The 15,820-nt window shown below is 38.8% G+C and overlaps 1 protein-coding gene across 1 annotated transcript in view; it reads right to left on the bottom strand.

Annotated features, from left to right (window-relative positions):
* The window catches only part of IL13RA1 (interleukin 13 receptor subunit alpha 1), a 67,487-nt gene that overhangs the window by 13,641 nt on the left and 38,026 nt on the right, over positions 1-15,820 (bottom strand). The window contains exons 6-10 of the mRNA XM_068533566.1: positions 15,577-15,728; positions 9,768-9,815; positions 9,348-9,480; positions 5,792-5,888; positions 2,888-2,972 (exon numbers count right to left, since the gene is read on the bottom strand). Coding sequence (XP_068389667.1) covers positions 2,888-2,972; positions 5,792-5,888; positions 9,348-9,480; positions 9,768-9,815; positions 15,577-15,728 — 515 coding nt within the window. The remainder of the gene's footprint in view (positions 1-2,887; positions 2,973-5,791; positions 5,889-9,347; positions 9,481-9,767; positions 9,816-15,576; positions 15,729-15,820) is intronic.

The raw sequence follows: 15,820 nt of genomic DNA, 5'->3' as shown, positions 1-15,820 counted from the left end.
CACTGTTGGTGGGAATGTAAATTGGTGCAGCCACTATGGAGAACAGTATGGAGGTTCCTTAAAAAAAACTAAAAATAGAGCTACCATATGATCCTGCAATCCCACTCCTGGGCATATATCTGGAGAAAAACATGGTCTGAAAAGGTACCCCAATGTTCATTGCAGCACCGTATACAATAGCCAAGACATGGAAGCAACCTAAACGTCCATCGACAGAGGAATGGATAAAGAAGATGTGGTACATATATACAATGGAATATTACTCAGCCATTAAAAAGAAGGAAAGAATGCCATTTGCAGCAACGTGGATGGACCTAGAGATCATCATACTGAGTGAAGTAAGTCAGACAAAGACAAATATCGTATGATATCGCTTATATGCGGAATCTTAAAAAAATGATACAAATGAACTTATTAACAAAACAGAAACAGACTCACAGACTTAGAGAAGAAACTTATGGTTACCAGGGGCAAGGGTGGGGGGGGAGGGATAGTTAGGGAGTTTGGGATTGACATGTATACACTGCTATATTTTAAATGGATAACCAACAAGGACCTACTGTATAGCACAGGGAACTCTGCTCAATATTATGTAACAACCTAAATGGGAAAATAATTTGAAAAAGAATAGATACATGTATATGTATAACTGAATCACTTTGTTGTACAACCAAAACTAACACAACATTGTTAATCAACTATACGCCAGTATAAAATAAAAAGTTATAAAAACAAAGAATGATATTCCTAATACCTTCTCATATAAGGCCAGCCATAACATGACTCCAAATCTGTTTCTCGGAACTCCCCTATCCCAACCTGGTACTTCTATCATACAGAACTCTAAGGAGGTAGTGAGGTTCCTGAGGACAAACATTCTGTCTTACAAAAGGCAATGCAGCATAGTGGAAAGAAAGAGAAAAGTCTAGAATCAGACAGTCCTGGGTCAAATCTCACCTTATTATCTACTAGCTGTGTGGCTGCAGTAAAGTTATTTAACCTCACTGAGGCTCCATTTCCTCATCTGTGAAATGGTACTAACAGCACCTACACCACAGGGTGGTTATGAAGATGGAGCATTTAATACACTGTGTACACATGGTAGACTTCCAATCACTGGTTAGAGGAGTTGTTAGAATACTTGCACAGTTCTCAACCTCCAGCATCTGTCTCAGTAGCTGGCAAAATGAAGACACATGGGTGATCCTAAGGAAAATATCTATAACAGTGATTTTCAAAGTGCGCTCCGTGAATGATCTTGCCAGGATAGGAATCATCTTTGGGCTCCTTTTAAATACGCAGACTCCTGGGACCCATCCCAGAGCCGGTGAATCCGAACTTCTGAAGGTAGGGCCCAGGATTCTATATTCCTACAAGCATTGCAGTTGACTGCGACTCAAAGCTGAAGAAACACCGTCACCTCAGTTACAGTATACCAGCCCTTCATCAGGTACCTGACTTCTGGACCTCCCTGGCTAGTGGTGCCCTATCTGGCACAGTTACCCACTGCCCATGCCCATGACTTGGTGAAAAAGTGATCCAGATGACTCTTCCTCTGACTGCATGGGAGCCTCCCTGCCTTCCTTCCCTAGCCACTGTGTATCACCCGTTATTACAAGAATCGTTTGGGCGTTAAAGATAAACGGAAAGTATTATCAATAGTAATACTAAGCACTAACATTTACTAAGCACCTATAATGTGCCAGGCATACTAAGTGGTTTCTATGTATTAAATTAATTTAATCCACATAACAACACTGAGGCAGGTGCTATCATTACCTCCACTTTTTACACTTTTTAACAGGAAGGTTAAGGAAGTTACCTAAGGTCAAATAGATGGTAAATGACACAGCAGAGATTTGAATCCAGACAATCTGACTCCAGAGCGCAGGCTATTATCTACTATGCTGTACTATTTCCCTGAATTAACTGCCCTATGCCTGAAATTACTAATTTAAGATATATACAATAATATTGATATTTATTTCATTTAGTGTCTTTATTATTTTATTTGGGTGAATGTATTTATCAGAGAAGCCTCAAACTCTTTTGTTCCCATAAGGTCTTAGCTTTTCCAGCCACAAATTCTAGCGTGAGAGTCTGCAGCCAACTAACTCTAACAGTTCGGGTGGGTTTGCTCTAGCTCCATGTCTTCGGAGGCCAGCTTTCCAGGCAATAGCATGAACACAATCTATTTCAATTGTTTACCTTATCTTTATATTTCCCTAAATTAAGTTTTTAAAATTACTCCAGTCAGAAGACCTGCCTATTGGCTTAGTTTCATAAAGGAGGCTCCTCCCCCTGCAGGTTTAGATCAAATATATTCCCTACCCCAGAGAGAGAATGAAGCCCCGTGATACAAGACAGGCGAAGTATTCTGGGAACTTCTTAAATGGTATGCTTGGCCTGAGATACAACATTATTTTAAATCAGCTCTTCTTTAATCTTTTAGATAAAATGTAGTTTAAAATAACCAGTTTTGAAATGAAATTCTGACACATACTACAACATGGATGAACCTTGAAAATGTTATGCTAAGTGAAAGAAGCTAGCCACAAAAGGACAAATATTGTAGGATTCCATTTATATGAGGTACCCAGATTAGGCAAATTCAGAGAGACAGAAAGCAGAATAGAGGTTATCAGGGGTTGAGGGGAACGGAGAGTTATTGCTTAATGGGTACAGTTTCTGTTTGGGATGATGAAAAAGTTCTGGAAATATTGAAGATGGTTGCATAACACTGTAAATGTACTTAATGCCATTGAACTGTATACTTAAAACTGGTTAAAATGGTACATTTTATGTTATGTTTTACCAAATTATTTTTAAATCCCATAGCCTCCCCCCCAAAAAAATCAATTTCAAACTTCACAGAGTCAGTGCTTACCAGGGTATCATCATTCTGGTCTCCAAACATTTCTTTAAAAATCTTGCCAGGATCAGGAATTGGAGGGAATATAATAATCTTGAGCCTTTAAGAAAACAGAGACATTTTTGATCAAACCTTCCATTCCATAGAAATGTCCCACTTAAATACAGCCATATTAAAAGAAGCCTTGGACAAAAGACATGGTACACAAGTCATCTTTAGTGATAATGTAGTTGTGAAAAAATTTCTAAAACAAGCTGAGAAATCGATCTCTTAAAAGTATCAAGTGTGGATAAAGCAGAGGGCCCATCAGTAGCAGACTACTTATACCCTTTCAATGAAAAAAAATTTTTCCAGCCTTATTGAGATATACTTGACAAAAATTGTATAAATTTGAGGTGTACAAAGTGACATTTTAATATATGTGTACATTGTGAAATGATCATCACAATCAAGCTAATTAACACATCCATCACCTCACATAGTTATAATTGTGTGTGTGGCTCTGTGTGTGTTATCCTCTATCATTTAAATAATAATGGTGCTTTACTTATCACAGATCAGATGGGAGCTTGCTGTTTATAATTTTGAAAAAAATAATCTTCCGAGAACAGGGGGCATTCTCTTTAATTTTTCTTCCTTTTTCTTACTTGTCTCCTCTCTTTTTTTAAATTAAAAAAAATTTTTAATTGAAGTATAGTTGATTTACAATGTTGTGTTAATTACTTCTGTACAGCAAAGTGACTCAGTTATACATATATATACATTCTTTTTCACATTCTTTTCCATTATGGTTTATCACAGGATATTGAATATAGTTCCCTGTGCTATACAGTAAGACCTTGTTGTTTATCCATTCTATGCATAATAGTTTGCATCTTATAATCCCAAACTCCCACACCATCCCTCCCCCACCTCCCTCCCCCTTGGCAACCACCCCAGTCTATTCTCTATGTCTGTGATTCTGTTTCTGTTTCATAGATATGTTCATTTGGGTCACGTTTTAGATTCCACTTATAAGTGATATCATATGGTATTTGTCTTTCTCTCTCTGACTTACTTTACTTAGTATGATAATCTCTAGTTGCATCCATGTTGCTGCAAATGGCATTATTTCATTCTTTTTTATGGTTGAGTAGTATTCCATTGTATATATGTACCACATCTTCTTTATCCATTCATCTGTCAATGGACATTTAGGTTGTTTCCATGTCTTGGCTATTGTGAATAGTGTTGCTATGAACGTAGGGGTGCACGTATCTTTTAGAATTAAAGTTTTGTCTGGACTCTCTATTTCTGCATCTGATAGTAGTACCCTTTGGTGGACCTACCTCATCTCCTAGGTCTCTAAATGTTGATGTGTCCCAGCATTCTCTTTTGTCCTCTTTATCTCCCTCACTTTATTAGTGCTCTCTTCCAGTCTTAGGGCTTTAAATCCATTTGCATGCCAAGGACTCCCAAAATTCTTTCTCCAGCCCAAACCTCTCCTTTAAACTCCAGATTCATGTATACAAGTACCTGTTTAGCATCTCTACTTAGATATCTAATAGGTATCTCAAACTTCTCATGTTCAAAACTGAAGTCCTCACCTTTTCCCTAAAGCCAGCTCTCCTCCCAATCTTCTCCATCTTAGTAAATGGCTCTAGCATTCACTCAGTTGTTGAAGCCAAAAATCTAAGAGTTATCCTTGAATCCTCAATTTCCCTCACACCTTCGAAGACAAGCAGCCATCAGCAAGCACTATTAATTCCATCTTCAAAATATATTTCACATCAGACTACCTCTTACTACCTCCTAACTAGTCTACCGGCCTCCACTCTTGTCCAAGTCAAGTCTTCACTCAGCAATACAATGATCTTTTACGACAGTAAATCCAATCACATCCCTCCACTGATTAAAACTCTCTCATGTTTCCCCATCATGCTTAGGATAACATTTCAATTCCTTGCCACAGCCTATATGATCTGGCCCTGCCAGCCTCTCCAGCCTCATCTCCTGTTGTTCTCCCCCTTGCATGCTCTCCTCTAACAAGACACACGGAGTTCATTCCAGCCTCAGGACCTTTGCACTTGCTGTTCCTTTGGCCTAGAATACTCTTTCTTTGAATATCTGACTGGTTTGCTCCTTTAATTCTGTCCTCAAATGTCACTTTCTCAGAGAGGCCTTCCCTGGCATCCTATGTAAGATGAGCCTCATATCACGTCCTAGCCTTTCTCCCCAGCCCAACTCCACAACTTGACTACTCACTACGTGAAACCATAGATAGGGACTTTGTTCTGTTCATTGCCACAACCCCAGCAATAACAACAGTGTCTGGCACATAAATAGGCACTCAACAAATGTATGTTTAAAGAATACTGAAATAATGATAAAATGTTGATTCTAGAACCAGCTTAATAACCTTATTCCAACTTTAGGTATTTACTGAAAGAGCAAATAATAGCAGCACCAGACTAGCCCCTATGATGAAATCGAGAAAGTAAAACATTCTCAAGGAATGAGTGCTGTAACTTAGAGACAACTTGAAGTTCTCTTTCCTATAGCATTAAGTAGCAACCTGTTTTGCATTCACACTAGACAAGTCATTTAATTGGTAATGGTCTCCATTTCTAAAACTTATGAGCTACCAACCAACTGTTGACAAATTAGGCATTTGAAAGAGTAGAGTGAACATAGGTCTTATCAACAATTCTAAAAATATACAAAGAGAGCACTGCCTGAGCAGAGCCCTGGGATCCAACACTTTTCTCACCAGAAAATGGGCACAATAATATTTCTTTGCCATGCCATACTACCAAAAAGCCAGGTATAGTCAAAATGCTTCCAACACACTGGGGAAACATCAAACACACCCACAAAGAAGAATAACCATAGCAGCCAGGGTAGCAGAAACTGTCAAGCCTGCCTGGGCAGCTGCCTTACCTTTTCAGGTACAGCAGAAGGACTATGATGGCAGCCGCAACGAAGATCGGAATGATGAGTAACGTGGTTATGTAAAATGTTGGGTTGGCCTTCTGACCTGGAAAATGAAAAACAAAGAGAAAGGCATGAGAAATAAAACCCTTTTAGAAATAAACCAAGCAACAGTTGTGTTAGACTAATGAGATTATGGATATTTCTGCCCTCTACACCAACATATTTCCCAAAACTCTTCAATTCTCTTACCTTTTGTTATCTTAATAGTGAAAAAAAACGTCCTGCTCTGGTGCCTAAAATTCCACGGATGAAAAAGCACCTTAAGGGTTATCTGAAACCAGGATATCCTAACTGGTTTCAGACACTATTAACAAAGATGTTATATTTGTTAAACATGTCATCTCATTAACAGTGACTATCTTTTCTTATTGGTTGCTTAGCACTATTAGAACACCTAAAATAATCCTAACAACAACTACCACTACTATTCTTAATTGAGCAACTACTGTATGTCTGATATCATACTAGGTAATTTTGCATGCTTATATCTATGCTAAAGAGATAGATAATATTATTTCCCACTTATACAGATGAGAAGTGTAAGGCTCAGAGAGGTTTAGTGGCTTGTCCAGAGGGTTTAGTAAGTGATGGAGTCAAGCCTCAAACCCAGCACTGTCCAATTCCAAAGACTTTCATTAACTGCCTTGCTACACCTAACACTTAGAATGGCATGTCTATTTATTGGGTTGGCCAAAAAGTTTGTTCAGGTTTTTCCATAACATCTTACAGAAAACCCAAACAAACTTTTTGGCCAACCCAATATATGCTCATCTTTTCTACCAGGGCATGAAAATCTGGAAAGCATCTCAGGGCCTAACATTGAGTTAGGCAGCCTCTAAGATGACTCTGAATGATCCCTGCCTCCTGATATTCACACCCTTGTATAATTCTCTCCCCTTAAGGGTGGGCTGGACTAAATGTGTGAATAGCACCAGTGATGGGATGTCACTTCTGAGATAAGGTTATAAAGGGCTGCAGTTCTCATATTGGGTGTTTTCTCATATGCTCTTTCTTGTTTGGACCACGCACTTGGGGAAGCCAACTGCCATGTCATGAGGTAGCCCTGTGCGGAGATCCAAATGGTAAGGAACTGAGAGAGGCCTCTGTATTAGTTTCCTAGAGCTGCTGTAACAAATCACCACACACTGGTTGGCTTAAAACAGGAGAAATATATTCTCTCACAGGTCTGGAGGCTAGAAATCCCAAATCAAGGTATCAGCAGGGACATGCTCCCTCTGAAGGCTCTAGAGTAGACTCTCTCCTTGACTCTTCCTAGCTTCTGGTGGCTCCCAGGAATCCTTAGTGTTCCTTGGATTGTAGCTGCATCACTCCAATCTCTGCCTTCATCTTCACATGGCCTTCTTCTCTGTGTTTCTGTGTATCCTCTCTTCTTCTGATAAGGATACTAGTCACTGGATTTAGGGCCTGCTCTAAGCTGGTATGACCTCATCTTAACTTGATTACATCTGCAAAAACTCTATTTCCAAATAAGATCACATTCACAGGTACCAGGAGTTGGAACTTGAACATATCTTTTTGGGGCACATGATGCAACCTGCTACAGCCTCCATCCAGCATCCAGAGTGGAAATGAGGCTTTCCAATGACCATATGAGTGATTTTGGAAGTGGATTCTCCAGCCCCAGTCAAGCCTTCAGATGAGACTGAAGTCCCAGTCAACAGCTTGACTGGAACCTTATGAGAGAACTTGAGCCAGAGGTACCTAGCTAAGCTATGCCCAGATTTTTGAGCCATGGAAACTGTAAGATAGTAAACATGTGGTTTTTTTTGTTTAATTTTTTTATTATTTTTTTTAATTTTTTGGCTGCACTGCACAGCATGTGGGATCTTAGTTCCCCAACCAGGGATCGAACCCACGCTCCCTGCATTGGAAGTATGGAGTCTTAACAACTGGACCGCCAGGGAAGTCCCAAATATGTGTTTTTTGTTTGTTTGTTTGTTTTAATTAATTTTTATTGGAGTATGGTTGCTTTACAATGTTGTGTTTTCTTGTTTTTTGTTTGTTTTTTTTAAATTAATTTTTATTGGAGTATAGTTGCTTTACAATGTTGTGTCCAAATATGTGTTTTGTAAGCCACTAATTTTGGAGGTAATTTGTTATGCAATAATAGATAACTAATACAACCTTGCCTGGCACATAGCTTGTTCAGTCTTTCAATTAATAGGGAATTGACTACTTCAATAACCTGTCTCTCTGTTAGATAGCTGTCAGAAAGTTCTTAAGTTGGTCCTGTTTTGGCCCATGGAGCCACAAAAAAGATAGCCTATTCCCTCTTCTACCTGACAATACCTCAAATATTAGAATTCAGCAATTATGACTCCCTAAGCTTACTTCGTTAACTGTTCTTCCCCAAATTCTGAGATTCTTCAACATCCTGATTATCCTTTCAAAGAAAGATTCCAGTCTGTCAATGCACCTCTTACAATGTGGTGCCCAGGATGGAATACTGTATACTTTTGATGTGGCCAGGACACTGTGCCCCACCCTGCAGCATTCCCTTGTTCTGGATGCTGCACTATCACTGCTGCCTATGACTGCAATATGCCTTTGGGGGATATTTAAGGTACCGATGTTGAGTCACTTTGAGCTTACAGTCAAATAAAACCCTATCCCTCACGCCACAGCACACACATCCATAAGGGACAGTCTTTCCAATCCTGTACTTGACCCTGGCACATAGCTTGCTCAGCCTCTCAATTAATAAATGAAACTGATTTTCTTCAAACCTAGATATATGTTTATCTCTATAAAATGCCATCAGGGTCATTGTCCTACTCTTGATTCTGTTACCAGCACATAGGATAGTACTCTAGCATTGCATAATCTGCAGATTTAATCATGCCTGCCTTCTATATTTTTGTTCAGGTTGTTAACAAAGATACAGATAGGACAGAAGAGAGGATAACACCATTTGGATGGCAAATTTTCAAAGAGTTGCATATTGTAAATTAACCCTGAGTGATTTGACAATAATTAAACAGAAAATACATTTCAATTGTAAGTATTCTCTGGCTGACGTCAAGAATGAAGAACAGGGACTTCCCTGGTGGCACAGTGGTTAAGAATCTGCCTGCCAATGCAGGGGACACGGGTTCGAGCCCTGGTCCGGGAAGATCCCACATGCCGCGGAGCAACTAAGCCCGTGCGCCACAACTACTCAGCCTGCGCTCTAGGGCCCGCGAGCCACAACTACGAAGCCCACGTGCCACAACTACTGAAGCCTGCACGCCTAGAGCCCATGCTCTGCAACAAAAGAAGCCACCGCAATGAGAAGCCTGCGCACCACAACGAAGAGTAGCCCCCGCTCGCCACAACTAGAGAAAGCCCGCGTGCAGCAATGAAGACCCAACGCAGCCAAACATAAATAAAATTTAAAAAAAAGAAAGAATGAAGAACAGCCCTTTCCCACAATCAATTTTCTGCTTCAGCTTAGTTTCCATGCATCAATGGTTTAACTTTTAATAAAATCCCATTCTCTTACCTATACTCATTGCTTGACTCCAATTACTCCAGAGTTTGTCATCCTCATAGCATAACTTATTTGTTTTGACTCTTATTCTGACTGTGTTCAAAGTATCAGGAAGAACACCAGGGATCATGAAACAAATTGTACCCTTAGATATAAAATAAAAGCACACAAGGAATATTACCAGCTTATTCTCTTTCTCTGCTTCTGAATCCTAAATATAATTATCTGCCAAATTTTGTATATGATTAAGACTTTGTATTGCAATACAAATTATCTGACTTTAACTCCTGAAAAAGAAAATTGGCAATAATCCACAGAACAAAGTAGTCTGTTTTTTCTCAAAGCAGTTCAAATTTAGGATATGCTCACCCTGCCCCGCCCCCAATTACTCTATGAGTTTAAGCCCAAATAGCTAAAATTGAATTTACTGACCTCTAGGTTTCCTTCAAATTCTGAATTCTGACATTTGGCCTCTTCAACCTTGAAAATATAAAAAATGAATAAATTCAAAAAGTTTTAAAGACCATACTTTATATCATTTAACTGTTCTAACAAGTTTTCTTTTATGCCATTATCCGAGGACCAGGTGCAGTGAAAAAAGGTAGGTTTTTAAAAATAAGTGGTCAATTACATATTCATATGTGACAAAAAAGAATCTTGACCCCTACCTCACACTATTTACAAAGTCAGTTCCATATGGATTGCAGATCTAAATGTGAAAGTTAAAATAAATTAATAAATAAATACATAAATACAGCAAGCTTTTAGATGAAAACATAGAACATCCTCATGACCTTAAAGTAGGAAGGTATCTTAAATAGGACCAAAAAAATATTAACCATAAAGGAAAAATTTTTATAAAATCATCTATATTAAAATTAAAAGCTTCTGTTTATCAAAAGATATCCTATTAAGGAAATTAAAAGGTAATGCATAGAGTGAGAAAAGCTATTTGCAGTTTCTGACAAAGGACTTGCATATATATATAAAATATATATTTATATATAATACACACACATACGTATACCTCATAAATTAATAAGAAAAAGACAGACAGCCCAATACAAAAATGGCAAAAGACTTGAACAGACATTTCACAAGAGGATATTCAAATTGCCAATAAACATAGGAAAAAGTGCTCAACTTCATTAGTTATCAGGAAAATGCATATTAAATCCACAAGATAATGATACACACACCTACTGGACAATACCAAGTGTTGGTGACGATGTAAAGCATCTAGCACTCTCAATTTCTGCTTTTAGTAGTGTAAATCGGCACAACCAGTTGGGAAAACTTATTATCTACTAGAGACAATCATATGTAACCCTATGGCCCATATATGCGCAACAGAAATGTACACACATATGCACCAAGAAATAAGTGTGCAAATGTTCATAAAAACTCTATTCATAAAATTCCAAACTGGAAACTATTCAAATGTCTATCAGTGGGAGAATGGATAAATCAAATGTGGTATATTGACATGATGGAATGAATGCAATGAGATGCATCTTCAACCACAGGCAACAATATCAGTGAATCTCATAAACATAACATTGAACAAGAGAAGACAGACACACAAAAAAGTTCTGTATAATTCGTTTATATAAAGTTTAAAAAGAGGCAACAAAATTAATCTATGGGATTAGAAGTCAGGATAATAATTGTTCTTTGGGAAAGTAGTGACCAAAAGGAGTCATGATTGAGCTTCTAGGGTACTGGTTATGCAAGTGAAAAATCATTTGCGAAAAATCATTGAGCTGTACATAATGACTTCTGCAATTTTTCTGCAGTATACTATATATAATAAAAAGTTAAAAAAAGAAAACTATTATGCTCCGTTGTTGAGAGTATAATATACCAAAAATGACTGGGTTAGAGAAAAGAAAGTAAAATGCATTTTCTCCTCTAAACAATTTAAGTCACGTGCTGTCTGATGTAAAGAGAATAACCAGTTCCTAAAATGTAAATATTTCCAAATCAACACATGAAAATCTGTTGCTTAGTTAAATAGTCTACTTCTGGCCAACAGGTCCATGAAAAGATGTTCAACATCACTACTCATTAGCGAAATGCAAATCAAAACCACAATGAGATATTATCTCATACTTGTTAAATGGCTATCATCAAAAAGATAAGAGACAACAAGTGCTGGAGAGGGTGTAGATAAAAGGAAACCCTCGTGCACTGTTGGTGGGAATGTAAACTGGTGCAGTCACTTTGGAAAACAGCATGGAGGTTCCTCAAAAAATTGAAAATAGAACTACCATACGATCTAGCAGCCCCAAGGAAATCCTGCCATTTGTGACAACATGGATGAAACTTGAGGGCATTATGCTGAGTGAAATAAGTCAGAGAGAGAAAGACAAATACTGTATGATCTCACTTGTATGTAGAATCCAAAAAACTCGAATTCACTGAAGTGGAGAGTAGAATGGTAATTGCCAGAGGCTGGGGAGTGAGGAAAATGGGAAGATGTTGGTCAAGGGTGCAAATTTTCAGTTATGTATTCTGGGGATCTAATGTACAGCATGATGATTACAGTTAATAATACTGTATTGTACAGAAACAAACACAACATTGTAAATCTACTATACTCCAATAAAAATTAATTAAAAAATACTGTATTGTATACCTGAAGTTTGCTAAGAGAGATCTTAACTGTTCTCATCACACACACAAAAAAGGTAAGTTTGTGAGGTGACGGATGTGTTAACTTGTTTGTGATAATCATCTCACAATGTATATGTATATTGAATCATGTTGTACACCTTAAAATAATCACATTGTACAACCTAAATATATACAATTTTTACTTGTAAATCATACCTCAATAAAGATGGAAAAAATAGTCAACTTCTATCAAAGAGATGTTTAAACATGGGACAAAGACCAGAACACACGCTATGATCTTTGGCATTCAATGTCATTCACTAAATGGTTCCTATCAGCATTTGTGAAGAGTGAAAGGCCAACTGAATGATGAAGAGCCATCCTATCAATATTTCATATAGGGGCAGAGAAAAGGCCACTCGGGGGCTACTGTACACCATGCTGGCCATTCGGAATCAGAGGCCTGCTGGGGAATCACAAGTACCAACTACCACTTGAGGGACCAGGTTGCAGGCTGATGTGCCCCCTCCCCTGGACCATCTCCCAGATATATATATTCCAAAGTCAGCAAATCATTGTGTAAATTGATAGTTCTGGGCTCTTGTTCAAATGTAAATCTCCTTGTGTAGTTTACCAACTGCTCAGATATTTCCGTGAGAAAAGGAAAACAAGGACACAGATCACCAAGTAGATAGCTGGCGGGGATGGAGGTGGTCAAAGACAAGTCACTTCTTACTTTATGATCCTGTCATGAGCTACCTCTGACCCAGCGCCATGTGATGGCACCAGTTCATGTTCCAGCCTACTTCCCCCTCTTAACTAGAACACCAGGCAAAAGAATTCCTCAAAAAAGTCTTGCAAAAAGAAACAAAAAGGATCTAACCAGCAGAGCTCAAAATCAGCGAGCACACAAAAAGCTGATGACATTCTAGGGGAAGAAACAGCTGGTGAACATCTGCTAAGAGAGAGAACATTAAACTCAAGTGTATAAACAGAGTTAACTCCAAATCAACTATAGTTCTGGTTTTGATGGATAAATTCCACAGTATAGTGTGCTCTCTTCAGTTCAGAAGTTTGCAAAAAAAAAAAAAAAAAAGGTAACTCAATTCAACAAGAATTTATCAAGTGGTGACTATGCACATGGTCTTATACCAAGTGTTCTTGGTCAAAGCTTAATACATGGAGACCAACCTCTGAAGTGATACTTATGAGCTATGTGGCCTGTAGCAAGTTACTTAACCTCTCTGAGCCTTAGCTGCTCAATAAGATATAGGTTAAAAGAGAGCCTATTTCATCGATAGTTATGAGCTACTGTATAAGAAGTACATAGAAGAGTGTATTTGTAACACATCATAAACAGTAAGTGATGGCTGTTACTATTAACAGGAAGTATTGAGATGGTCCCGGGGATCAGACTTTTATGGAAATCTTGACTCTATCACTTATTAGAAATGTGACCTTACAAGTAACCTCTGAGACTGAGTTTTCTCATCTGTAAAATGGGGACAAAACAACAGGACCTTGGGACTTCCCTGGTGGTGCAGTGGTTAAGACTCCGCCTGCCAATGCAGGGGACACGGGTTCGAGCCCTGGTCTGGGAAGATCCCACATGCCGCAGAGCAACTAAGCCCGTGCGCCACAACTACTGGGCCTGCGCTCTAGAACCCGCAAGCCACAACTACTGAGCCCGTGTGCCACAACTACTGAAGGCTGTGCGCCTAGAGCCCGTGCTCCGCAACAAGAGAAGCCACCACAATGAGAAGCCCATGCACCGCAACGAAGAGTAGCCCCCGCTCGCCGCAACTAGGGAAAGCCTGTGCACAGCAACGAAGACCCAACGCAGCCAAAAATAAATAAGTAAATAAATAAATTTATTAAAAAAAAAACAAAACAGGACCTAGATCCTTGGGGTTATTGTGAGGACCAAATGAGACAATTAAAATAAAGTGCTTTTTAAAATAGCTAATACATAGTAATTGCTTAATATATGTTAGCTGGTATTAGTAGCAGGAGCAGCACAAAGTAAACACCACCTAACTCCTCCCTACAGGAGCTTATAGTTTTTGGTAGAGATCATGGGTAACTAGCAGGACATAATTCAGTACCAAGTGAGTAATGCAAGCAGCACGTGTCTCAGGATTTCAGACAGAAGAGAACAGTAAAGGCTGGAATGGTCAAGCATATTCGGCTTTCTGATAACTCACTTGGTTGTAAATTCAAGCCTCACCCCCTCCCCACTTGGAAGCCCTTTGCCTTTTCCTTTGTGGCATTATCTGGGGACTCCGGTTTCTGGTACGAATAATGATTATTCTATTTCAGCAAACGCCTTCATTTGCAAATGTCCAGAAGAGGTCTGCTCAGCTGTGGACCTGGTCACTCCCTCTTGGAGTTACAGCCTGTTAATGCTGGCTTATTTTAGTAAATAAAATAATTTAGTTTTTGAAACTCCCATGATGAGCTAAAGCAAGTGGACCAAGGAATCTGCCCACATGTGAGATTCAGGACTCCTTTAAAAACCAATATAATACACTTGGTTTCTAACCTCTAAAACTCAAATGCACACAGGGCCCAGGCAGGTGGCACACAAATGAGTGGGGCAGTCCCCATGGTCCTAAGGCGCCACCTTATGGCAACTACACTGTCAGGTACCACAGTTTTAAATCTGGGTAAAAAATTCAAATTTAATATACAAGCAAACAAAACCCCACTTTGTTTGTGGTCCAAACAAAAATGTTTGAGGCCCGAGTTCATGTCCTCTGCTGTAAGGCGTAACAATGCGACTGAGGCCCTGAGGTTATGCCACATCCTGTTATGCCCAGTGCCCCACAGTGACCTCTAATTAGCATGTTTTGTATTAGATTACAAATAGCGTAAATGTACATAATCCAAAAAATACTGACTACTCAGTACTGACTACTTTAGTTGCCACAAACTCCAAGAAAACTGAATGGCTGTACTGGAGCCTCCAAGTATCTACATAATCTGACCCCAGCCTCATGCTCAGACATCTCTTCCTACTATATTTTGGTCACACCAGTCTCCTTTTTCTCACACACGCCAAGTTCATTCCTGCCTCAGAGTCTTTGTACATGCTGCCCCCTCCGCCCCCAGATCGTCAAATGGCTAGCTCCTACGCATCGTTCTGGTCTCATCTCAAGTGTCATCACTACGGATGACTACCCTACCTAATATTCCCTCAGGACTTCCCATCACCCCCATTTAATTTTCTGCATAACATTCGTTCTCTAAAATTAGCTTGCTCATTTACACACTTGTTTTCTAGTAGGTAAGCTTCGTGGGAAAAAAATCCTTTTCGTCAGGTGCCATGTGCACATAAAATAGTGCCTGGCACATGGTAGGCACGTAATAAAAAATGTTTGAACAAATGAATTAATGAATGGCTGGAATCTTGCAGCCAATGCTACCATAAACTGTCAAACCTTTCACCATACTCTGTTTCAGAGAAGTTTCATCATCATCATCATCATCATCATCATCATCACCATCATCATCAGATGACAAATCTAAGAGCTACATTTCATTGATATTTCAATTTATTACACTGTAAGAAATTCAAGTGAAAGAAAAATATCCAAATAACAACAACTATCAAAAAAAAACTTACGTAGAAAATATCATGTGTCTCAGCTTGGCTGTTATTGACTTCTACTTCATAAGATAAGCATCTGCTATAAAAATTCTGTGGATTCTTCCACTGCACGTATAAGTCACCATTTTGGAAGGAGAGATTTTTAATATGTGGAGGATCAGGTTTCACTGATAGAAATAGAAGAATACAAATTAGCTTCCAGAGTTTATTTTGATGAGATACACATATGGGTAGAGACAACGAAGGTCACAAAGTAAAT

Source organism: Eschrichtius robustus, chromosome X (assembly GCF_028021215.1).
Source record: "Eschrichtius robustus isolate mEscRob2 chromosome X, mEscRob2.pri, whole genome shotgun sequence".
Taxonomy (NCBI): domain Eukaryota; kingdom Metazoa; phylum Chordata; class Mammalia; order Artiodactyla; family Eschrichtiidae; genus Eschrichtius; species Eschrichtius robustus.
The sequence above is the reverse complement of the archived record's forward strand: the minus strand, read 5'-3'. Positions and strand labels throughout refer to the sequence as shown.